The sequence below is a fragment of the Heterodontus francisci genome, chromosome 18, assembly GCF_036365525.1.
Source record: "Heterodontus francisci isolate sHetFra1 chromosome 18, sHetFra1.hap1, whole genome shotgun sequence".
Lineage (NCBI taxonomy): Eukaryota > Metazoa > Chordata > Chondrichthyes > Heterodontiformes > Heterodontidae > Heterodontus > Heterodontus francisci.
The window spans coordinates 47,780,462-47,807,220 of NC_090388.1; the positions used below are offsets into that span (position 1 = coordinate 47,780,462).

The window sequence follows — 26,759 nt, forward strand, 5'->3', positions numbered from 1 at the left end:
GGCTGAGATAGACAGATTTATGATCTACAAGGGAGTCAAGGGTTATGGGGGGGATGGCTAGCAGGAATGTGGATTTAAGGCCACAATCAGATCAGCCATGATCTTATTGAATGGTGGAGCAGGATTGTGGGCCTAAATGGCCTGCTCTTGCTCCTATTTGTTAGATTCTTAACCTACTTATTCAGCAGGTATAGTAACCCACTAACCTACCTCATCCAGCAGCTGCAATACAAGCCACATTTCCCAGGTCACCAAAAAACAATAGTTTCATGGATATCGTTTGCCAACAGCAGCTATGGTGAGCGGCTGACCTAGCTTCCCCAGCAATAGCTGTGATAACTCATTGATCCATCTTATAAAGTAGCAATGTCAGTAACCCACTGTCCATTTTTGGTTCCCCGGTGTTACAATGTGGGAATTTTAATGCACAGAACACTGTGATGGAATGTGGGTTTGTGCTGAACATTCTCTGCACTGAGAACTGATTACAACCATTGTATCACTGTAATTAAGCGTAAAGTGTCAGTCAAACACTTTCTCACAGGTCGGAAGAGAAAGTCATTCTGAAAGTCATTGTCAGGCCACAATGTTATAATTTCAACACAAACCTTTCAGAGTGGAGGTGTGGTAACTTGGGAGTAAACCACCCAACTGCCATGGATGGTGTGTGGTATGGAGAGACCAAATGGAAAGGGAATGCAATCTCCCTCTGTCTTTTATATCTTTTGCCTCAGTGGTCTGTCTCTGCTTATGAAAGTGGCCTTCTCTGGAGAAGACCTTCACCTGATATCCTGGCAGAGTTTGCCATGGAAGGAAATAAAGGGTAGAGTCCTACTCTTTTATTATATTTCAAGCATTTTTTTATTTTCATTCAGGGGATGTGGGCATCGCTGGCGAGGACAGCATTTATTGCCCATCCCTAATTGCCCTTGAGAAGGTGGTGGTGAACTGCCTTCTTGAACTGCTGCAGTCCATGTGGTGTAGGTACACCCACAGTGCTGTTAGGAAGGGAGATCCAGGATTTTGACCGAGCAACAGTGAAGGAACAGCGATATAGTTCCGAGTCAGGATGGTGTGTGGCTTGGAGGGAAACCTGCAGCTGGTGGTGTTCCCATGCAGCTGCTGCCATTGTCCTTCTAGTTGGTAAAGGTAGTGCATTTGGAAGGTGCTGTCTAAGGAGCCTTGGTGCATTGCTACAGTGCATCGTGTAGATGGTACACACTGCTGCCACTGTGCATCGGTGGTGGAGGGAGTGAATGTTTGTGGATGGGGTGCCAATCAAGCAGGCTGCTTTGTCGTGAATGGTGTCGAGCTTCTTGAGTGTTGTTGGAGCTGCACCCATCCAGGCAAGTGGAGAGTATTCCATCACCCTCCTGACTTGTGCCTTGTAGATGGTGGACAGGCTTTGGGGAGTCAGGAGGTGAGTTACTCACCACAGGATTCCTAGCCTCTGATCTGCTCTTGTAGCCACAGTATTTATATTACTACTCCAGTTCAGTTTCTGGTCAATGGTAACCCCTAGGATGTTGATAGTGGGGGATTCAGCAATGGTAATGCCATTGAATGTCGAGAGGAGAGAGTTAGATTCTCTCTTGTTTGAGATTGTCATTGCCTGGCACTTGTGTGGCACGGATGTTACTTGCCTTTTATCAGCCCAAGCCTGGATATTGTCCAGGTCTTGCTGTATTTCCACATGGACTGCTTCAGTACCTGAGGAGTCGTGAATGGTGCTGAACGTTGTGCTTTCATCAGTGAACATCCACACTTCTGACCTTATGATTGAAGGAAGGTCATTGATGACGCAGCTGAAGAAGGTTGGGCCTAGGACACTACCCTGAGGAACTCCTGCAGTGATGTCCTGGAGCTCAGATGATTGATCTCCAACAACCACAACCATCTTCCTTTGCGCTAGGTATGACTCCAACCAGCAGAGAGTTTTCCCCCGATTCCCATCGACTCCAGGTTTGCTCGGGCTCCTTGATGCCATACTCGGTCAAATGATGTCAAGGGCAGTCACTCTCACCTCACCTCTTGAATTCAGCTCGTTTGTCCATGTTTGAACCAAGACTGTAACCGAGGTTAGGAACCGAGTGGCCCTGGCAGAACTCAAACTGAGCATCACTGAGCAGCTTATTGCTAAGCAAGTACCACTTGATAGCACTGTTGACAACACCTTCCATCATTTTACTGATGATCGAGAGTAGACTGATGGGGCAGTAATTGGCTGGGTTGGATTTGTCCTGCTTTTTGAGTACAGGACATACCTGGGCAATTTTCCACATTGCTGGGTAGATGCCAGTGTTGTAGCTGTACTGGAACAGCTTGGCTTGGGGCGCGGCAAGTTCTGGAGCACAGGCCTTTAGGACTATTACCAGAATATTGTCAGGGCCCATAGCTTTTGCAGTATGCAGTGCCTTCAGTCGTTTCTTGATATCACTTGGAGTGAATCGAATTGACTGAAGACTGGCATCTGTGATGCTGGGGACTTCAGGAGGAGGCCGAGATGGATCATCCACTCGGTACTTCTGTCTGAAGATTGTTGCAAATGCTTCAGCCTCATCTTTTGCACTGATGTGCTGCACTCCCCCATCATTGAGGATGGGGATATTTGTGGAGCCACCTCCTCCTGGTAGTTGTTTAATTGTCCACCACCATTCACGACTGGATGTGGCAGGACTGCAGAGCTGAGATCTGATCTGTTGGTTGTGGGATCGTTTAGCTCTATCGCATGCTGCTTACGCTGTTTGGCACGCAATAAGTCCTGGGTTGTAGCTTCACCAGGTTGACACCTCATTTTGAGGTATGCCTGGTGCTGCTCCTGGCATGCCCTCCTGCACTCATCATTGAACCAGGGTTGATCCCCTGGCTTGATGGTGATGGGGGAGTGCGGGATATGCTGGGCCATGAGGTTACAGATTGTGGTTGAGTACAATTTTGTTGCTGCTGATGGCCCACAGCGCCTCATGAATGCCCAGTTTTGCCTTGCTAGATCTGTTCGAAATCTATCCCATTTAGCACAGTGGTAGTGCCACACAACACGATGGATGGTATCCTCAATTTGAAGATGGGACTTCGTCTCCACAAGGACTGTGCGGTGGTCAATCCTACCAATACTGTCATGGACAGAGGTGGCAGGCAGATTGGTGAGGACGAGGTGAAGTATATTTTTCCCTCTTGTTGGTTCCCTCACCACCTGCTGCAGACCCAGTCTAGCAGCTATGACCTTTAGGACTCGGCCAGCTCGGTCAGTAGTGGTGCTACTGTGCAACTCTTGGTGATGGACATCAAAATCTTTGTAGCGGTTTTATACAACTGAGTGGCTTAAATTAAATATAAATTGAGTGGCTTGCTCGGCCATTTCAGAGGGCATTAAAAGTCAACCACTTTGCTGTGGGTCTGGAGTCACATGTAGGCCAGACCAGGTAAGGACAGCAGATTTCTTTCCCTAAAGGACATTAGTGAACCAGATGGGTTTTTACAACAATCGACAATGGTTTCATGGCCATCATTCGACTAGCTTTTAATTCTTCTACATTCCTCGTTGAACCAGGGTTTGCTTGCTGGTGATGAAGAAGTTTTTTTTTATTTGTTCATGGGATATGGACATTGCTGGCAAGGCCAGTATTTATTGTCCATCCCTATCTGCCTTTGAGAAGGTGTTGGCAAGCTAGCTTCTTGAACTGCTGTTGTTTGTGTGGTTTAAGTACACCCACAGTCTTGTTAGATAGAAAATTCCAGGATTTGGACCACCAACAGTGAAGGAACAGTGATATATTTCCAAGTCAGGATAGTGTGTGATTTGAACATATATTGCCATCACAAAACTTCTTGAGATCTGGAATCAAGGATGAGCACTCGCAGAGCCAAGGCAACTTGACTGTATATCACAGTTCTCCCACCCCTGCAAGTGGGACAGGATATACCCAGGAATGGTGATGGAGGAGTTTGGAATGTTGGCTGCTAGATATGATTCTGCAAGTATAACTACATCAGGCTGTAGCTTGATGTTCCATGAAACAGCTCTTCCAACTTTGGCACCAATCTCCAAATGTTAGTGAGGAGGTCTTGGTGCCTTCATCATGTGTGAATCTAATGCTTATTTCAAAGCTGAGGAATCCATCTGGTTTAATAAATTGAGTGGCTTGCGAGGCCATTTCAGAGGGCAGTTAAGATTCAATTAATTATTATCTATTGAACTGATAAAAGAAAAAAAATGATGCTAAATGGGAATCTGTGAGATTTGTTGGTTACTTTATACAAAGTGGATGCAGGATTCTCATGGAGGATTGTATTACAAACTGCGGTTTTGAATCTACCCCAGATCAGTATAATTAAATTATTTTGTCTCTGCTGATTGTCATGTTGTTCGTGAAATGGATTGAGCACACTCAAACTAGATTCTTGTCTACAGCCCAAAATTGTTCCAAATTCAGCATTTACTGGCACAAAATTGGCAATCTCGCTCAAAGAGAGGCTAAAATCAAAATGCCAACCCATTGCAGTAGAGAGACATCTTTTGAGGTCACAGATAATGCACATGAAATAAATAATTTTGCTCTGCATCTGGCACATCCTATAATTGACCTGGAAGTCCTTTGATGCTGACACGAGATTCAAAAAGTGGAAAGAGAAATATTACATTCTCAATCATTCACATGCCTTTCCTTAATAAGCACAAAACAAACCCATGAAAAAAACTGAACTGTGTATTCATTTCTGGCCAAATCAATCATGAGCTGTAAAGCCATCCTCGTGGGAGAAGTATCTTCAGTATAGACATATACCCATCTACTGTATAACTGAGACATGTCTAAGGATTTTATTTCAAATATACCTGAGTAATGTTACATAATCCAATGATGTATGAAAGGATGCACACCACTGCAATGAACAGCTTTTTGTGGGTTCGCAGTCTATGAGGATATTCGTCCATGAGGGCAGTGATGAAGCCTTCCACTGTGCAGAACTGAAAGGAAGTAATTAGATTTAGAATAGAAACAAAGTGAGGAATAAAGAGGGAATGAGCACAATAGTTTTAGGAGAAGTAAAATGTCACTACTGGATTCTAAGATCAGGAGTTGGTTCTTTAAGATAATATTTAATTATCACAAGTATATATCGGATCCAACGAGTTTAGGGTAGTAAAGCCGATGCAGTGGTATTGTTCAGTCACCAAATTAGGATTAGAACATTACAGCGCAGTACAGGCCCTTCGGCCCTCGATGTTGCGCCGACCATCTGACCTACACTATTCCATTTTCATCCATATGTCTATCCAATGACCACTTAAATGCCCTTAAAGTTGGCGAGTCTACTACTGTTGCAGGCAGGGCGTTCCACGCCCCTACTACTCTCTGCGTAAAGAAACTACCTCTGACATCTGTCCTATATCTTTCACCCCTCAACTTAAAGCTATGTCCCCTCGTGTTTGCCATCATCATCCGAGGAAAAAGACTCTCACTATCCACCCTATCTAACCCTCTGATTATCTTGTATGTCTCTATTAAGTCACCTCTCCTCCTCCTTCTCTCTAACGAAAACAACCCCAAGTCCCTCAGCCTTTCCTCGTAAGACCTTCCTTCCGTACCAGGCAACATCCTAGTAAATCTCCTCTGCACCCTTTCCAAAGCTTCCACATCCTTCCTATAATGCGGTGACCAGAACTGCACGCAATTCTCAAGGTGCGGCCTCACCAGAGTTTTGTACAGCTGCATCATGACCTCGTGGCTCCGAAACTCGATCCCCCTACTAATAAAAGCTAACACACCATATGCCTTCTTAACAGCCCTATTAACCTGGGTAGCAACCTTCAGGGATTTATGTACCTGGACACCAAGATCTCTCTGCTCATCGACACTACCAAGAATCTTCCCATTAGCCCAGTACTCTGCATTGCTGTTACTCCTTCCAAAGTGAATCACCTCACACTTCTCCGCATTAAACTCCATTTGCCATCTCTCAGCCCAGCTCTGCAGCCTATCTATGTCCCTCTGTACCCTACAACACCCTTCGACACTATCCACAACTCCACCGACCTTCGTGTCATCCGCAAATTTACTAACCCACCCTTCTACACCCTCATCCAGGTCATTTATAAAAATGACAAACAGCAGTGGCCCCAAAACAGAACCTTGCGGTACACCACTAGTAACTATACTCCAGGATGAACATTTGCCATCAACCATCACCCTCTGTCTTCTTTCAGCTAGCCAATTTCTGATCCAAAGCTCTAAATCACCTTCAACCCCATACTTCCGTATTTTCTGCAATAGCCTACCGTGGGGAACCTTATCAAACGCCTTACTGAAATCCATATACACCACATCCACGGCTTTACCCTCATCCACCTGTTTGGTCACCTTCTCGAAAAACTCAATAAGGTTTGTGAGGCACGACCTACCTTTCACAAAACCGTGCTGACTATCGCAAATGAACTTATTCTTTTCAAGATGATTATAAATCCTATCTCTTATAACCTTTTCCAACATTTTACCCACAACCGAAGTAAGGCTCACAGGTCTATAATTACCAGGGCTGTCTCTACTCCCCTTCTTGAACAAGGGGACAACATTTGCTATCCTCCAGTCTTCCGGCACTACTCCTGTCGACAATGACGACATAAAGATCAACAACAACGGCTCTGCAATCTCCTCCCTGGCTTCCCAGAGAATCCTAGGATAAATCCCATCTGGCCCAGAGGATTTATCTATTTTCACTCTTTCCAAAATTGCTAACACCTCCTCCTTGTGAATCTCAATCCCATCTAGCCTAGTAGGCTGCATCTCAGTATTCTCCTCGACAACATTTTCTTTCTCTACTGTAAATACTGACGAAAAATATTCATTTAACGCTTCCCCTATCTCCTCTGATTCCGCACACAACTTCCCACTACTATCCTTGATTGGCCCTGTTCTAACTCTTATCATTGTATGCACATGGCTGTTTGTGTTAGTTAAACGTGGAGTTGGATACTTCAGCTGAAAGTCAAGCTTTCTGTTTGAAGAGTGTTACATACTAGAACTGCAATTGATAGAGAAGAACCAGAAAGTGCAGGAACAATGGAGAATGGAATTGCTCAAGCCCATCATTATGTATTACAGCAGGGCTATCATACCAGAGCAGTCACCTGAGAATGAGGGGCAAGACAAACCTAAGAAGTAACTGATGATAATCAAGGAGGCTGTGACAGAGTTGTGCCACCTACTTCAGGAAGATCTGCACAGAAGATCTAAAATCCACATAGCACTGCTAGTAGCCACCTACATCAACTTGGTTTCAAATTCCATGTATCAGGTTCATTCCAGGCTACCACTGGAGATATCTGCAGTATCAACACATTTTCTGCCCACAAATGTATCAAGGGGTCACAGCTACATCATTCAACGGGGGCAACAACTTATTCACCACTGACCATGTGAGAAGGAAATACAATTCTGTAGAACAGCTGGCTTTCCCAGAGTCCGGGGAGAATAAGTCAACTCACAGCTGCAGAACCTTCATCTAGTTTTACCAGGTCTCTTTTTTTATTCATTCATGGGATGCGTGTGTCCCTAATTGCCCTTGAGAAGATGGTGGTGAGCTGCCTTCTTAAACCACTGCAGTCCATTTCTGCACTGCCACCGGTCAAAATCCTAATAGCACTAGGCGTTAAGCTCACATCTCTGGATTATTAGTCCAGTAACAACAACAACAATAATAACTACAACAAGTTGCATTCCCACAGTGTCTTTAATTAAGTAAAACCTCCCAATGAACTACACAGAGCAATTATCAAGCAAACTTTGACACAATGCTATGTAATGAGCTTTTCGGATAGGGGACAAAAGCCTGGTCAAAGAGGAGGCTTTCAGGAGTATCTTAAAGAAGGTAGAGAAGCAAAGAGGCTTAGGGAGGGAATACCAGAGCTTAGGGCTTTGGCGGCTGAAGGCACGGCTGCCAACGGTGGGGCGAAAAAAATCAGGGGTGTGTAAAAGGCCAGGTTTGTAGGAGCACAGAGATCTCATAGTGTTGTAGGCTGGAGGAGATTACAGAAATTGGGAAGGGCAAGACCACGGAGGGATTTGTGAAAAAGGTTGAGAATTTTAAAAGCGAGGCATTGCTGGACTGCGAGCCAATATAAGTCAGTGAGGACAGGCATATGGGTGAATGGGGCTTGATAGGAGTTAGCAGCAGAGGTTTTCATGAGCTCAAGTTTACTAAGTCCAGTCTACATGTAACAAAGGCACGGATGAGGGTTTCAGCAACAGATGAACTGAGGCAGGGGCAGAAACGGAGGTGGAAGTAGGTGTTCTTGGTGATGGAGAGGATATTGTGTCAGAAGCTCAGCTCAGAGTCAAATATTAACATAGCCATTATGGGGAAAGAGTGAGGTCATCCACTTTGGTAGGAAGAATAATAAGGCAGATTATTATTTAGATGGAGAAAGACTACAAAATACTGCAGCACAGAGGGATCTGGGTGTTCTTGTACATGAAACACAAAAAGTTAGCATGCAGGTAGGTGCAGCAAGTAATTAGGAAGGCAAATGGAATTTTGATCTTTATTGCTAGGGGGTTAGAGTTTAAAAATAGGGAAGCCTTGTTACAACTGTACAGGGTGTTAGTGAGGCCACACCTGGAGTACTGCATACAGGTTTGGTCCCCACATTTAAGGAAGGATTTACTAGCATTGAAGGCAGTTCAGATAAGGTTCACCAGGCTGATTCTTGGGATAAAGCGGTTGTCTTATCAAGAACGGCTAAACAGGTTAGGCCTTTATTCATTGGAATTTAGAAGAATGAGAAATGATCTTATTGAAACATACAAGATTCTAAGGGAGCTTGACAGAGTAGATATTGAGAATATGTTTCCACTGGTGGGGGAATCTCGAACTAGGGGATATAGTTACAGAATAAGGGGTCACATATTTGAAACTGAGATGCAAAGGAATTTCTTCTCTCAGAGGTTGGTGAATCTCTGGAATTCTCTACCTCAGAGAATTATGGAGGCTAAGTCACTAAACGTAGTTAAGGAGTAGATAGATTTTTGAAATCTCGGCGAGTTGAGGGTTATGCGGAGCAGACCCGAAAGAGGAGTTGAGGCCAGGGACAGATCAGCCATGATCTTATTGAATAGTGGGGCATGCTTGAAGGGCTGAATGGCCTACTCCTGCTCCTATTTCTTATGTTCTTATGTACTGTACCTGATTGCTGTGGAGTATGGGGAATTGTTGCCCAAGTACAGAGGTTCAAGGCTCCAGAGACTCAATTTTCTGTCACACAGCACAAATGTGCTGCCCTTGAGAGTCATCATGGTCCACATATTACACTCCACACACATCATGAGGGTTCCCTTCACTGCAGTCCTTCTATGTTTAATTTACAAAAAGGACTCCTTGGTCAGGAAGGGGCAAAAAATATCCAGTGTTTCCACTCTTGATCATTTTCTAGTGATTCCCGCTGAAAAATGGATTTGTGTGGATGTTAAAAAAGGAACTTGTTCAACTGTGATGCACCCCAGGATCAAATAGATCACTGTCTAAGCTCTCATACATCAATAAAGCCTGTTAGTAAAGGTAATGGATCAGCAAGAAATGGCAACTTCAGGAAAGGAATGCAGAAAGGAGTGGGGAAGAATAACATTAAAATTATTTTAATTCAAACGTCATCATAACTTTCTCCTTTGATGCATGAGGAAATATTACAGATATCATATCTTAAATCATGTTTTATCACTTTAATTTATTTTTGTTTCAATACTAACCTGTGAATCAAGACCAAGCATCAGTAACATGGAGAAAAAAAGAATGGACCATAGTGCTGATGGATGCAGCTTTGTCACAGCCTGTGGGTAGACCAGAAATGCCAGCCCAGGACCTATGCAATAAATGACATAGAATCACAAAGTCATTTCAACTGATTTTCTTGAGCAACAACACCAGGAAAAGACTCATTAAAATTAATCGATTCCACTGAAAACATGCAATAAGGATCCAAAATTCCTGTAAGGCCATTCAGTTGGCACAAGCTGGGGTGGAAACCCTGACTGCCTCAGTCCCAGGCCAGAGACTCTGTCCCAAGTCCCGCTTGGCTTGTCCAGGTTGTCTGCACCTGTAAGTACACATCACTGACACCTACCCTGAAGCTCTGATTTTTGGAGCTGCATCATGCTGGTCCAATAGCAGAAAAGAGGTCTGGTGAGACTCCAGAGTGATCAAGGAGTAAGGGATATGTGAGGTTATACATTGTGGTAGTATACAATTTTGCCACTGCTGTTTGTGTTTCTTGGATACCCATTTCTGAGCTACAGGGTGTTAACTATGCGATTATGTGCAGGTGAAGGGAGTTAATTGGGGTATAGTTGAGAACTTAAAAGGAGACACTCACTGGGAGCTACATATTTGTAATCCTTTTAGTCTGCACAATAAATGCGAAACTGAGTAAATATAGGCTCCAGCCTTATCCTTCCATAATGAGCTTTCTGGACTTTAGCATGGTAGCAGAGAATGGTTGCCTAAAGCTGAAGGTTGGAAAATAGGAATTTTTTTTTGGCTAGAAAACTAAAGTCTCAAGGGCCATTGTGAAAAATATGGCAGAATGCAAGGCAGAAAGCAAGTGCAAATTGTCAGAGTATGATTACCCTCCGGTGTTTTCGGAGTCTGAACCATATGACCAGTGGAAGAATGAAATGGATATGTGGACATGGGTTACATTTCTACCAAAGAGGAAACAAGATATGGCGTTGGCGTTGTCACTTCCTACCAAAAGTAATATCAGAAATAAAGTGTTTTCTGAACTGGATGCTTGTCAGCTGGATAATGATGAAGGGTTGGATCTTCTGGAATTCTTGGATGAAAGGTGACCTATTGAATGAGTATGAGGCATGGTCAAGCTTTGATCGATTTTGGAAAACAGATGGTTATTCAGTGGAGGAATATATCATGGACTTTAACAGACTGTATAAAAGATTGAAGAAATTCAATTTGGAGATCCTTGGTTCAGTGCTAGCTTTTAAATTGCTAAATTGTGCCAAGCTGTCACATATGGACAGGCTCCTGGTTCTAACTGGGGTTTGGTTCCTGGACAAAGACTCCCTGTTGAACCAAATGTCCGTGGCCTTAAAAAAATTCCTGGGGAAACAGTCATTTCCCACAGTCCTGGTAGAAAAAGTGGGACTCTCTGTGGTGACACAAAGAATGGAGGACTCAATGTTTACAAGATTTAGAAATAATCCAGATACTTGAAGCAGGCCTAAGAACAATGGAAGAGTTAAAGACAGGAGGAATGAAGATGAAAGCACCTTTAGCAGGTCTGAATATTACAGTGTAAGACAGGGTTGGAACAGCAATCAAAGGTGACTGAATCCCAGGAATACCCAAGGAACAGTTAATAGATGCTTCAGATGTGACTCAAAGTATCATTATGCAATGAACTGCCCTAAGCAGAGGGGCAGAGTCTTCGAAATAACACATGCGCAGAGAATTCTGAGGCTGAAGAGGAAGATACTGATGGATCTGAAGGAATTGTACTAGTCATAAGGAGTTTTAGTGCTGTGATGAATGTGTTGGTTGCGGATTCGTTCAACTGTGCAATACTGGATAGTGCTTGTACGTCGACAGTATGTGGAACTGATTGGTTACAGTGTTATCTGGATTCACTCAGTAGTGAGGATCGAAATAAGGTTAAGGAATATAAAAGTACAACCAGCTTTAGGTTTAGTGATGACAACACATTGAAGTCACTGAAAAGAGTAGTAATCCCACGTAAAATAGTTGGGATAAACCACTTTATCAGTACTGATGTAGTCTCCACTGAGATACCTTTACTCTTGAGTAAGTCTTCAATGAAAAAGGTACAGATGAAACTTGATAAGGAGCATGATAAGGCAATTGTTTTTGGGAAGCCAATGCATTTGCAATTTACCCAGTCAGTGCATTATTGAATACCTTTAACAAAACCTGATATTTCTAGTCAGAGTGTTAGAGAAGTTGGCATCAGGTGTTACGAATCAGAGAGATAAAAGGCAAATTGTCTTAAAGTTACACAGGCAATTTGCTCACCCTTCTTGTTAGAGATTAAAAACCCTGCTAAAAGATGCAGGTATGATTGATGAACAGTATATGACAATAATGAAAGAGATTAGTGAAAAGTGTAAATTTATAAAAAGTATCGGAGGACACCGTCAGCCTTCCATTGGCACGTGAATTTAATGAGCTAGTTGTCATGGATTAAAGGTATGGGACAAAGGCAAGAATATTTTTATTCTACATTTTACAGAACTAGCAACTAGATTTAATCTTTCTACAATAATAAATAGTGAGGATAAAAGGGTGATTTATGGACAAAATTGTGAAGAAATGGATAGGGACTAGGCTTGGGGCACCAGCTAAGTTTCTGACTGATATGTTTAGTTTAGTTTAGTTTAGAGATACAGCACTGAAACAGGCCCTTCGGCCCACCGAGTCTGTGCCGACCATCAACCACCCATTTATACTAATGCTACACTAATCCCATATTCCTATCACATCCCCACCTGTCCCTATATATTCCCCTACCACCTACCTATACTAGGGGCAATTTATAATGGCCAATTAACCTATCAACCTGCAAGTCTTTGGCATGTGGGAGAAAACCGGAGCACCCGGAGGAAACCCACGCAGACACAGGGAGAACTTGCAAACTCCGCACAGGCAGTACCCAGAATCGAACCCGGGTCCCTGGAGCTGTGAGGCTGCGGTGCTAACCACTGCGCCACTGTGTCACCCCAAGGGGAATTTGCCAATGATGAGTTCAGGGATATGTGTGAAAACATGAATATTACGGTTATGAATACTGCAGCTGAAAGTCCTTTCAGCAATGGGCTTTGTGAAAGGAATTACACAGTGGTTGAGGAAATGTTACGTAAAATCTTAGCTGACCAGCCAAACAGCAAGTTGACAACTGCCCTGGCATGGGTAGTTCATATGAAGAATTCGCTTCAGATAGTTGGAGGATATAGTCCCTATCAATTAGTCTAGGGGCAGAATCCTAATTTGCCTTCTGAACTATGAGACCGTGCTCCTGTTCTAGAAGGTATTGCAATTAGTTCCATTTTTTCTGTACATTTGAATGCTTTACATGCAGGGAGACGGGCTTTCATCAAGGCTGATGGGAGCGGAGTGGAGAGGAACGGACCTGTGGGGAGAACGCCGAGAGAGGAGCAGATAAATAGAGCCTGAGGATCGCAGCCTAGTCACTTACCTTCCAGGAGTGGAGCAAAGAGGAGCAGACCTGAGGGGAGAACTAGAGGCCTGCTCAGGTCGGGAAAAAAGAACCCGACCCGAACCCAACGGAACCAGGACACCTGACCTGGCCCAAGTCCCTCCAATTTTGCCACGAGCCCGACCTAACCTGAACTCGCCCCGACCCGACCCGACCCGACCCGACCCGACCCAACCATCCCTTTACTTACCTTCAGACTCGGAACCTCCAAGAAGCTGCAGTGCATGCGTGATGATGTCATAGTGGTGTCACTCACTCACTGCGCAGACTCAGTTTTGTCCCAGACTCCCAGCCCAGGTAAGATTTTTTAATTTCAATACTTACCATCAGAGCACTTATTATGTGTGTGCGGCCCGACCCGACCCAACGCAACCTGGATTCGGCCCAACCCGACCTGAACCCGGGTCCCGTCGGGTTCAGGTCGAGTAGCAGGCCTCTAGGGAGAACGCCGAGAGAGGAGCGGATAAATAGAGCCCGTAGATCGCAGCCTAGACACTTACCTTCCGGGAGCAGAGGGGAAAGGAGCCAACCCGAGGGGAGAACGCTGAAAGACAGCGGATAAATAGAGCCCGAGGAACGCGGCCTAGACACGTACCTTCAGGGAGTGGAGCGGAGCAGAGATCAGGCGCGCCGGAGTTTGAAAAAAAGAAAAAAAAAGTCAACAGTGACATCACAGGAAAGCTGCAAGGTGATTGGTTGGGTAAGTAACAGCTATTCGTGCCTGTCAATAGCTTAAAAAAAGGGGAAAGTTCTTTTTTGAAAAAAACCTCAAAACCTACCGTATAAGTGATAAGGTTAGTACTACTAAATTGTTTTTTTTTAATTAGTGTAATTTATTAAGGACTTTAGATTGTAGTGAGATGTTTGGAGTAGAACAAGGCCCGTAGCATAATTAGTATTTTTTAATTAAAGGGAGTAACTAATTAATCTAAAGGTAAGTCATGGCAGGAGAGCTCACACCCGTGATATGATCCTCTTGCGCTATGTGGGAAATCAGGGAGGCTTCCAGTGTCCCTGACGACCATGTGTGCAGGAAGTGTATCCATCTGCAGCTACTGGCTACCCACATTATGGAGCTGGAGCTGCGGGTGGATTCACTGTGGAGCATCCGCGATGCTGAGATTGTCATGTTTAGCGAGGTGGTCACATGGCAGGCAAATGCAAAGGCAGAAAGGGAATGGGCGGCCACCAGGCAGAGTAGAGGAAGGCAGGTAGTGCAGGTGTCCCCTGTGGACATCCCCCTCTCTAACAGATATACCGCTTTGGATATTGTTGGTGGAGATGGCTCAGGGGAAAGCAGCAAGAGCCAAGTTCATGGCACCATGGGTGGCTCAGCTGCACAGGAGGGGAGGAGGAAGAGTGGCAGGGCTATAGTGATAGATGATTCTATCGTAAGGGGTACAGATAGACATTTTTGTGGCCGCAAACATGACTCCAGGATGGTATGTTGCCTCCCTGGTGCTAGGGTCAAGGATGTCACGGAGTGGCTGCAGGATATTCTGAAGGTGGAGGGTGAACAGTCAGAGGTCATGGTACATATTGGTACCAACGACATAGATAGAAAGAGGGATGAGGTCCTGCAACAAGCATTTAGGGAGCTAGATAGCAGATAAAAAGCAGGGCCTCAAAGGTTGTAATCTCTGAATTACTCCCGGTGTCACGTGTTAGTGAGTATAGGAATAGGATAGAGCAGATGAATGCGTGGCCAAAGAGATGGTGCAAGACGGAGGGCTTTAGTTTCCTGGATCACTGGGTCTGTTTCTGGCGAAAGTGGGACCAGTACAAGTTGGACGGGTTGCACCTGAAATGGAATGGGACCAACATCCTTGCTGGGAGGTTTGCTAGTGCTGTTGGCGGGGGTTTAAACTAATTAGGCAGGGGGGTTGGGATACAGAGTGGAGGTACAGTAGGGGGTGATCACAGTCAAATATAGAAGAGAAACTGAGTCAGTCTGGAAGGCAGAGCAAATATAGACCTGTTAAGGCACAAGCGAACAATGTAAGGCTGGATTGCCTCTATTTTAACGCAAGGAGTCTTAAAAGTAAGGCAGATGAATTGAGGGCATTGATTAACACATGGGATTATGATATTATTGCTATCACAGAGACATGGTTGAGGAAGGACAGGACTGGCAACTCAATATTCCAGGGTATAGAATCTTCAGGCGTGATAGGGGAGGGGATAAAAGAGGAGGTGGCATTGCACTGTTGATCGAGGAGTCAATTACTGTAATAAGGAGGGATGATATCTTAGAAGGTTCCTCAAATGAGGCTATATGGGTAGAACATAAAATCAAAAAGGGGGCAATCACTTGGCTGGAAGTGTACTACAGGCCTCCAGTCAGGGAGAGATAGAGGAGCAGATATGTAGGCAAATCTCAGAGTAAAAATAATAGGGTAATAAAAGTAGGGGATTTCAACATCCCCAATATCAACTGGGATAGTCTTCGTGCAAAAGGATTAAAGGGGGCGGAATTCTTAATGTACATACAGGAGAGCTTTTTGAGCCAGCACGTAGAAAGTCCTACAAGAGAAGGGGCAGTACTGGACCTAATCCTAGGGAATGAAGCTGGACAAGTGGTAGAAGTGTCGGTGGGGGAGCATTTCAGGGATAGTGACCATAACTCTGTAAGATTTAAGGTAGTTATGGAAAAGGACAAAGAGGGACTGGAAATAAAAGTACTGAATTGGGGGAGGGCCGATTTCAATGTGATAAGACAGGATTGGATAAGGAAAGAAAAGGAGGCTTATGGCAGATTCAAAGCGCTGAAAACAGCGGAGGCACTAGAGGAGCATAGAAAGCGTAGGGGGGGGAGGGTACTTAAAAAAGTAATTAGGAGAGCAAAGAGGGGACATGAAAAAATACTGGTGGGCAAGATAAAGGAAAATCCCAAGGCATTTTATAAGTATATTAAGGGCAAGAGGATAACCAGGGAATGAGTAGGGCCCATTAAGGGCCAAAGTGGCAATCTGTGTCTGGAGCCGGAGGACATAGGTGAGGTTTTAAATGATTACTTTTCATCTGTGTTCACTATGGGGAAGGACGATATAGGTGTAGAGATCAGGGAGGAGGATTGTGATATACTTGAACAAATTAGCATTGAAAGGGAGGAAGTATTAGCTGTTTTAGCGGGCTTAAAAGTGGATAAATTCCCTGGCCCAGATGAGATGTATCCCAGGCTGTTATGTGAGGCAAGGGAGGAGATTGCAGGTGCTCTGGCACAAATTTTCAAATCACCTCTGGCCACAGGACCACAGGAGAGGTACCAGAGGACTGGAGGACAGCAAATGTGGTACCATTATTCAAGAAGGGTAGTAAGGATAAACCAGGTAATTACAGGCCGGTGAGTCTAACATCAGTAGTAGTGAAACTATTGGAAAAAATTCTGAGGGACAGGATAAATCTCCACTTGGAGAGGTAGAGATTAATCAGGGATAGTCAGCCTGGCTTTGTCAGGGGGAGATCGTGTCTAACAAATTTGATTGAATTTTTTGAGGAGGTGACTAGATATGTAGATGAGGGTAAAGCAGTTGATGTAGTCTACATGGACTTTAGTAAGGCTTTTGATAAGGCCTTGCATGGGAGATTGGTTAAGAAGGTAAGAGCCCATGGGATCCAGGGCAATTTGGCAAATTGGATTCAAAATTGACTTAGTGGCAGGAGGCAGAGGATGATGGTCGAGGGTTGTTTTTGCAAGTGGAAGCCTGTGACCAGTGGTGTACCGCAGGGATTGGTGCTGGGACCCTTACTGTACGTAGTGTGCATTAATGATTTAGACGTGAATATAGGAGTAATGATCGGTAAGTTCGCCGTAAATAGTGAGGAGGAAAGCCTTAGATTACAGGATGATATAGATGGGCTGGTACGATGGGCGAAGCAGTGGCAAATGGAATTTAATCCTGAGAAGTGTGAGGTGATGCATTTTGGGAGGACTAACAAGGCAAGGGAATATACATTGGATGGTAGGACCCTAGGAAGTGCAGAGGTCAGAGGGACCTTGGTGTACTTGTCCATAGATCACTGAAGTCAGCAGCACAGGTAGATAAGGTGGTTAGGAAGGCATATGGGATACTTGCCTTTATTAGCTGAGGCGTAGAATATAAGAGCAGGGAGGTTATGATGGAGCTGTATAAAATGCTAGTTAGGCCACAGCTGGAGTACTGTGTACAGTCCTGGGCACCACACTATAGAAAGGATGTGATTGTACTAGAGAGGGTGCAGAGGAGATTCACCAGAATGTTGCCTGAGCTGGAGCATTTTAGCTATGAAGAGAGACTGGATAGGCTAGGGTTGTTTTCCTTGGAGCAGAGAAGGCTGAGGGGGGACCTGATTGAGGTATACAAAATTATGAGGGGCACTAATAGGATAGATAGGAAGTAACTTTTTCCCTTAGCGGAGGGATCAATAACCAGGGGGCATAGATTTAAGATAAGGGGCAGGAAGTTTAGAAGGGATTTGAGGAAAAGAATTTTCACCCAGTGGGTGGTTGGAATCTGGAACACACTACCTGAAGGGGTGGTAGAGGCAGGAATCCTCACAACATTTAAGAAGTATTTAGGTGAGCATTTGAAATGCCATAGCATACAAGGCTACAGGCCAAGTGATGGAAAATGAGATTAGAATAGATAGGTGCTTGATGGCCAGCACAGACACGATGGGCTGAAGGGCCCGTTTCAGTGCTGTATAGCTCTATGACTCTATGAGGTCTCTAAGAACATTTGCAGAGCTCTGAGGCATCGTATAAGGCCATCTGAGGCAGAGTTTAGTTCAGGAGATTTGGTCTATTATAAAAGAGAGGGCCATAGGGAATGGAAGGGCCCTGGTAAGGTAATCGGTTGGGATGGTAAAACTGTAGTTATCAAGCATGGAGATCATACTGTTAAGGTTCATTCTTCACGATAAATCAGGGTTGATTACAAAATCTCAGAATCTGGGCAGCTGATAGAGAGAGGAGAGGCACCTTGCACCTCAAATACTCATGTTTTGTGATGAAGTTCCTGAGGCACAGGTAGATCAAGAGTTGGATAGTAATGCAACCAATCATGATGCTCAGGAAAGAGTTATCGCATCCAAAGGCCAATTGCTTTGATGACATATATTCCAGAGGGGTCTGGTAAATGGAGGGCGGCACAGTGGCGCAGTGGTTAGCACCGCAGCCTCACAGCTCCAGGGACCCGGGTTCGATTCCGGGTACTGCCTGTGTGGAGTTTGCAAGTTCTCCCTGTGTCTGCGTGGGTTTTCTCCGGGTGCTCCGGTTTCCTCCCACAAGCCAAAAGACTTGCAGGTTGATAGGTAAATTGGCCATTATAAATTGTCACTAGTATAGGTAGGTGGTAGGGAAATATAGGGACAGGTGGGGATGTTTGGTAGGAATGTGGGATTAGTATAAATGGGTGGTTGATGTTCGGCACAGACTCGGTGGGCCGAAGGGCCTGTTTCAGTGCTGTATCTCTAATCTAAAAAAAAAATCTAATCTAATTGTGGGACCTACAGCAAAATCTACAGGCAAGTTTAAATATTGGTTAAATGTTCAAGATGATGGTCAAAAAGCCAGAGCCATGGACTGGCAGAATGGGGTGTAAGAGTGGAGGGTAAGAAAGCGCAGTGGGTCAGGAAGTGACTCTTGCGTAAGGAAGCGATCACGTACTGGAGAAAGAGCCTCCGATAAAGCGCTAGGGAGATCTTCTAGCAGTAGTTCCAAAAGACATCCAAGTGCTAATAGAGGCCATAGTATGAACAGATTCCACAATGAAACGAAGGCTAGAGTGCAGTCTCAGAATAGAACTAGAAGCAGAAGTCCTCATGATTGTGAAGTTTTCGTGGCTGCCAATAAACTTGAGGATAAATTTCTTTCTTTTGGGCCTCCTTATCTCGAGAGACAATGGATACGCGCCTGGAGGTGGTCAGTGGTTTGTGAAGCAGCGCCTGGAGTGGCTATAAAGGCCAATTCTGGAGTGACAGGCTCTTCCACAGGTGCTGCAGAGAAATTTGTTTGTTGGGGCTGTTGCACAGTTGGCTCTCCCCTTGCGCCTCTGTCTTTTTTCCTGCCAACTACTAAGTCTCTTCGACTCGCCACAATTTAGCCCTGTCTTTATGGCTGCCCGCCAGCTCTGGCGAATGCTGGCAACTGACTCCCACGACTTGTGATCAATGTCACACGATTTCATGTCGCGTTTGCAGACGTCTTTATAACGGAGACATGGACGGCCGGTGGGTCTGATACCAGTGGCGAGCTCGCTGTACAATGTGTCTTTGGGGATCCTGCCATCATCCATGCGGCTCACATGGCCAAGCCATCTCAAGCGCCGCTGACTCAGTAGTGTGTATAAGCTGGGGGTGTTGGCCGCTTCAAGGACTTCTGTGTTGGAGATATAGTCCTGCCACCTGATGCCAAGTATTCTCCGAAGGCAGCGAAGATGGAATGAATTGAGACGTCGCTCTTGGCTGGCATACGTTGTCCAGGCCTCGCTGCCGTAGAGCAAGGTACTGAGGACACAGGCCTGATACACTCGGACTTTTGTGTTCCGTGTCAGTGCGCCATTTTCCCACACTCTCTTGGCCAGTCTGGACATAGCAGTGGAAGCCTTACCCATGCGCTTGTTGATTTCTGCATCTAGAGACAGGTTACTGGTGATAGTTGAGCCTAGGTAGGTGAACTCTTGAACCACTTCCAGAGCGTGGTCGCCAATATTGATGGATGGAGCATTTCTGACATCCTGCCCCATGATGTTCGTTTTCTTGAGGCTGATGGTTAGGCCAAATTCATTGCAGGCAGACGCAAACCTGTCGATGAGACTCTGCAGGCATTCTTCAGTGTGAGATGTTAAAGCAGCATCGTCAGCAAAGAGGAGTTCTCTGATGAGGACTTTCCATACTTTGGACTTCGCTCTTAGACGGGCAAGGTTGAACAACCTGCCCCCTGATCTTGTGTGGAGGAAAATTCCTTCTTCAGAGGATTTGAACGCATGTGAAAGCAGCAGGGAGAAGAAAATCCCAAAAAGTGTGGGTGCGAGAACACAGCCCTGTTTCACACCACTCAGGATAGGAAAGGGCTCTGATGAGGAGCCACCATGTTGAATTGTGCCTTTCATATTGTCATGGAATGAGGTGATGATACTTAGTAGCTTTGGTGGACATCCGATCTTTTCTAGTAGTCTGAAGAGACCACGTCTGCTGAAGACATCCAAGTGCTAATAGAGGCCATAGTATGAACAGATTCCACAATGAAACGAAGGCTAGAGTGCAGTCTCAGAATAGAACTAGAAGCAGAAGTCCTCATGATTGTGAAGTTTTCGTGGCTGCCAATAAACTTGAGGATAAATAAGAGAAGCAAAACGTAAGGAATTAGAGAGTTGGAGAGGGTTTGGAGTCTATTCTGAGGTGCCAGATAGGGGACAGCTGCCTTGTCACATAGATGGATTTGGACTAAAGCGAAGTTAGTTGCGAGGGGTTTTGAAGAGCAATTGGGGGATACCGATGTTAGTTGAGACTCTCCTACAGCTGGAAAAGTAATCTTGAAAATCTTTTTAGCTCTTTTGGCCGCATATTCATGGGAATGTAGATCCATTGACATAAAAGGTGCATTTCTTCAAGGTGATACTTTTCAGAGAGAAGTGTTTCTGAAACCGCCTAAAGAGGCAGCAGATACAGAAGGAAAATTATGGAAACTGAACAAACGTGTCTATGGCCTTAATGATGCTTCCAGGGTGTTGTATTTCTCAATGAGATCTATTTTATTGTAAATTGTTCAACAAAAAACTGATCCCGCAATGTTTTATTGACATCATAAAGGGAAACTTTCAGGCATCTTCATGATGCATGTTGATGATTTCTTATGGGATGGTACTGCAGATTTTGAGAAATATGTTATAAAGATTAAGGCTGAATTTAAGATTGGGAGTCAGGCTTGTGGAGCCTTTAAATATATTGGTTTAGATATTAAGCAGAATAAGTTTGGAATAAGTTTAAAACAACAATCCTATTTAAAGAGTCCCTATTTAGAGACACCCATCCCAGTTAATCATGTTAGGTCATCACAGAAAGATGATCTATCTAAAGCAGAGATTGAGCAATTGCGAAGCCTGGTGGGTCAATTAAACTGGTTGGGCTCTCAGACTAGGACTGATGTTAGTTTTTATGTGCTGGAGTTAAGCATGATGATAAAACATCCAAATGTTGAGAATGTTTTAAGGGAAAATAAAACGTTGAAAAAAACATCTGGAGAAATGTGTACCAAAGTTCCAATCCTTAGGTAGCCCAAAGAACATGAAGCTAAGAAATTTTAGTGATGCTTCACATGCTAATCTTACTGATGGGTATTCAAGCGCAGCTCGCTTCATAATATTTCTGATGGGTGAAAATGGGAAATGTCCTTCAGCTTGGGAGGCTAAGAAAATAAAATGGGTTGTTAAAAGCAAGTTAGCTGTGGAAACACTGGGTCTTGTGGAGGCAGTGGATTATGGGGTTCTATTTGTCAAATATTTTGCATGAAATTCCGAACAAGGGACATCGTGAAGATAGGATACCCATTGAATGTTATGTGGATAATCGTTCTTTGTGGGACAATGTAGATTCTACGAAAAGTGTGAGTGAGAAAGGATTATGTATTGACCTTGCTGGATTGAAACAAATGCTGGAGAGAAAGGAAATCTCCAAACTTAAATGGGTAGATGCAAGTCATCAGCTATCCGATTGTTTCACAAAGAGAAATGCGAGCTCAAAAGATTGTTGGAGGTGCTGGATGAGGGCATCTCACAACATAAAAACTTTGTGCCCAATATCGGCTTTAATTTTGATTTATTTTGAAATATTCTTTGAGCATGTTAATACTTTGTGCATAATATGGAATTTATTTTGAAATATTGTTTGAGCATGAGATGTATTGTAAAAGAAAGAAGGGAATCTGTTAATTGTGTAATTTTACAGGTGATGGGAGTTATTTGGGGTTTTAGTTGAGAACTTAAAAGAAGACATTCACTAGGACTGGGGAAGGATTCTGAGTGAGGAGCTACATGCTTGTAATCCTTTTACTCTGCACAATAAATGTGAAATTGAGTAAATATAGGCTCCAGCCTTATCCTTCCATAACGAGCTTTCTGGAGTTTAGCACTGAGTCTGTCTTTGGTCTGCCGCACTTAGGATGACGGTGGTATCACACTACATGATGGATGATGTACTAATGGTGGAGATAAGATTTTGTCTTAACAAGGACTGCAGTGATCAATTTTACCAACTGAAATATAAGTCCACTTTCTACCATACTCCTTTGTTTTAGTTCCATCTTTTTTATTTCAAATTCCCTTCCTTCTCTTTCACTTTCTCTTTGAAATTCAAGCTTAAGTCTTTCCAATTTTATTTCTTTTTCTTTTTCCTTATCAAGTTCAAGCTGCTTCATCTGTAACAGAACTTTAGCTAATTCAACTGCACTACCCTCGGATTTGCTGCCTTCTTCCAATTGCAAATGCTGTGCTAGTTCAATTACTGGTGCTCTTATATAATATAAAATAAAAACAGAAAGTGCTGGAAAAACTCAGCAGGTCTGGCAGCGTCTGTGGAGAGAGAAGCAGAGTTAACGTTCCAGGTCAGTGACCCTTCTTCAGAACTGGCAGATATAAGAAATGTAAAAGATTTTAAGCAAGTAAAGCGGGGGTGGGGCAAGAGATAACAAAAGAGAAGGTATTGATCGGACAAGGTCACAGAATAGCTGACCAGAAGGTCATGGAGCAAAGGCAAACAGTATGTTAATGGTGTGCTGAAAGACAAAGCATTAATACAGATCGGGTGTTAATGGACTGAAAACTGAACAGCCACAAGCACAAACATGAAAGAAATGAAAAAAACAGTGAGTAGGCACAGTAGAAACAATCTGAACAAACTAAAATAAAATAAACACAAAAATAAAAGAAAAAATAAAAAAATAACTAAAGATAAAAGTAAAATGGGGGGGCTAGTCATGCTCTGAAATTATTGAACTCAATGTTCTGTCCAGTAGGCTGTAGTGTGCCTAATCTGTAAATGAGATGCTGTTCCTCGAGCTTGCATTGATGTTCACTGGAACACTGCAGCAATCCCAGGACAGAGATGTGAGCATGAGAGCAGGGAGGAGTGTTGAAATGGCCAGCAACCGGAAGCTCAGGGTCATGCTTTCAAACTGAGCGGAGGTATTCCGCAAAGCGGTCACCCAGTCTCCGTTTGGCCTCCCCACTGTAGAGGAGGCCATATTGTGAGCAGCGAATACAGTATACTACATTGAAAGAAGTACAAGTAAATCGCTGCTTCACCTGAAAGGAGTGTTTGGGGCCTGGGATAGTGAGGAGAGAGGAAGTAAATGGGCAGATATTACACCTCCTGCGATTGCAGGGGAAGGTGCCATGGGATGGGGACGAGGTGGTGGGGGTATGCTGACAGGGGAAGGGAGGGGAAGATGCGACTGGTAGTGCATCACGCTGGAGGTGGTGGAAATGGCAGAGAATGATCCTTTGGATATGGAGGCTGATGGGGTGGGGTGTGGTCGGGTGCTCTAATGTTGTGTGATACCAGGCTGCTTACATTCTCATACCTGTTCATTTAGCATATTTCATTGATTTTCAATCATGATTATTAGCATAATTGAGAGGCTACTGTCTACAGACATCTTAGCCAACCTGAGGCTACTCAGTGGAATTTGAGCAAAGACATAGGCAGGTTCTACGTGACCTATCAAATAATTTTCTGTAATCTATTCAATATATGGAGCATGGAAGCATTCCAGTGATATATACCCAATGTCAAAAGGCCACCTATTTGAAAATGCTTGAAAATCTGTTTGCTCCATCTGTTCAAATATTGGATTTGTCCTTTACATTATTTAAAGGGAGACATAACAGAGCATCAAGGATCATAGAATAAAAGGCTATGATCTTACCTGATGAAGCAAGTTCAATTATTGGTTTATTTGTGATGTGAGACATGAATCCAATGACTGAGAAGATGACCAATCCAGCAAATACGCTGGTACAGGAGTTTACACTGCAGACTATGAGGCAATCCCTGGAAGATAAAGCAGGCACACAGAATTTCATGTAGCTCTTGTTCAAATATTATTAATCTTGTTTAAGATGTGAATTCAAAGATTTGTGAATTTGGAAAATGACCATGGCATATTTTCATCTAAATAACTTGCTGTTATTTTTCATTGTTATTCCCTCATTCCCTTTCAATCTCTTTGGCCCACATAGTATTCTGTGCTTCAAAAAACAAGCAGGATACCTGCTCCCTGGCAGTGGGCTCTACTGCTCTCGAGCCAGGCTGCCTGAAAATGTATTAAACCATCTGGGAGAAGGCTTGTGAAAATGTGAAGTGACAGAATATGTAAAATATTTTATTAGTTTTATAAATACTGTGACAAAGGAAAATAAACACTTTTTTCTGTTTTTTTTTCATGTGACTACAGATGGCAGCCTTGCTGATTAAAAAGTATTCTTTTTAGTTGCAGTGCAGTACACATAATTCCATGCACTTACATTTATACCTAAACAAAAGGACTGACAGTGAGGACTGTACATATCATTCAGTGCACTTAATCTTAGGGTGAGTACATAACATTCTTTGCACTCAACCTGCCTGTGAGGTTCTGCTTGAAGAAATGAACCAGACTCTCATCAACTTTCTTTCTAACAGAGGGAAGGGAAAGAGTTATATTAACAACATAATAGGACGTAAAATATAAAAGGAAATATGATGATAGATGATTCAAATTTAACTTCATAAAACAATTATGTTAGAGTGCTGGTCAGAAAATTGGGATGACAATGCTGTAGCCTTGTCTCTGGCTGGGTGCGTGCATGCATGTGTTTGTGTAAAGCTCTCAACTGGGATCATGGAATCATTTCCATTATGAAGGTTGTCAGTTCTAGTCTGCAGGGAGGCCATCACTTGCCACCTCAAGCTCAGAATAAATAATTTGCTGCAAAGTTTGTGTCAGTGGCGTGAGGGAGGCTTGGTTTTCTGTGCAATGACTGGAATCCCAGAGCCACATTGGAATAAACTGCACCAAGTGTCACAACAATGGATTAATATGGCATTCACTCTATGACTGTCATGGCAGAGATTGAAAGTCTTATTAATGTCAGTCTGGCCATTTTGTTGTATCTGGAATCAATAACAATGTAGAAGGATATCCCTACCACATCAAATAATAATATTGAGGTTCAATCCCATCATAGGTTGGAAATTTGAAAGGATTGTAGCTCCTCCCTTCATCGCTCAAACAAAATAATGTAAATGTTTCACCTGTAAATGTTGTTATGAAAAGTATTGTAACTGCCCAAAGCAATGAGAGATCCCAGACCCAGTCCATAAGAAAAGAAGATCTGTGTAGCTGCATCAAGCCAGACCTGCCCAAAAGGAATGGACATCCATTAAAGTTAATCATTAAATATAGATCAGTGGATAAACAAAAATAACTCCCTAAAATAAAATAGACCCATTATTATCCTAACCAAGCCAACCAAAAATCTAACTCAAAATAAAGTTTTACCCATTATAATACAACTAAGACCATGACTCTCATTAGGGTTGATTGTGACCTTTGTGAATCAGACTGGCAGAGCCATTGAGCTGCAGGGCACCAAATGCAAGCAAGGCCTACTAATCTCAAACTGCCCCAGCCACGAGTAAGCTAGGTTCAGGTGGCGGGATGGGGGACTGGAGTTATGACTAGGAATGTGGGGAGAGACCTGGGCAGGCAGCAAGCAGTGCCTGAAGGAGCACCCCTGTTCCTCCAAGGCTCTCAAAATTTATTCCTAACCAGCCTTTTCTAGGCCTCTTTGGCTCAATCACCAATAGAAATGATTGGAGTCTGCACAGTGCATGCTCCAATCAGTTCAAACCTAAAGTGGCACCTTTTGAAGGTGCTAGGTGTAGCAAAATTGTAATGACACTTTTAAAGAGCAGGTTTATGGTTCCACGAGATGTAGTGCACAGAGAAGGATTCTTGCTGTTTGATCTGTTCACTGGTCCCTGCTGCAAAATGGATGTGTGTAGGCATAGGACAAGTACAGGATTGGCCTTGTTTTGGCTCCAAAGTAAAATAACTTGCTGACTATTTGGACCTATTTTGACCTATTTGGACTCAGTCGTGAAGAATGGTGACTTGAGCATTAGACAGTATAGGTACACGAACTGTATCATGTACGAGTTACTAACGCCGGGACATGGAAAAGTAAGAAAACACAGTAAAGACAAAAGAAAGTGATATTGATATATTACTTTATGTCACTAGGGGTCATTGATGTTATTAAATGTGTGGCAGGTAAATGATTCAAGTCACATAGGAAAAGTAGGAGGACAGGAACAAGAGTAGGCCATTGAGATGTTCGAACCTCATATATTTGATCATGGCTAAGACATAGAATTACATACAGCACAGATATATGTTATTCAGCCCAACTCATCTGGCTTGGTGTTCATACTCCACACAAGTCTCTTCCCAATCCATCTGCATCATCTCAGTCTTTCAGTAAATTTTTCTATTCCCTTTTCT

At 43.6% G+C, this 26,759-nt stretch overlaps 1 protein-coding gene across 1 annotated transcript in view; it reads right to left on the reverse strand.

Moving 5' to 3' along the window:
• The window catches only part of LOC137379860 (sodium- and chloride-dependent GABA transporter 1-like), a 55,934-nt gene that overhangs the window by 12,788 nt on the left and 16,387 nt on the right, over positions 1–26,759 (reverse strand). The window contains exons 7-10 of the mRNA XM_068051252.1: positions 25,508–25,611; positions 24,141–24,265; positions 9,741–9,853; positions 4,835–4,966 (exon numbers count right to left, since the gene is read on the reverse strand). Of these exons, the coding sequence (XP_067907353.1) occupies positions 4,835–4,966; positions 9,741–9,853; positions 24,141–24,265; positions 25,508–25,611 (474 nt within the window). The remainder of the gene's footprint in view (positions 1–4,834; positions 4,967–9,740; positions 9,854–24,140; positions 24,266–25,507; positions 25,612–26,759) is intronic.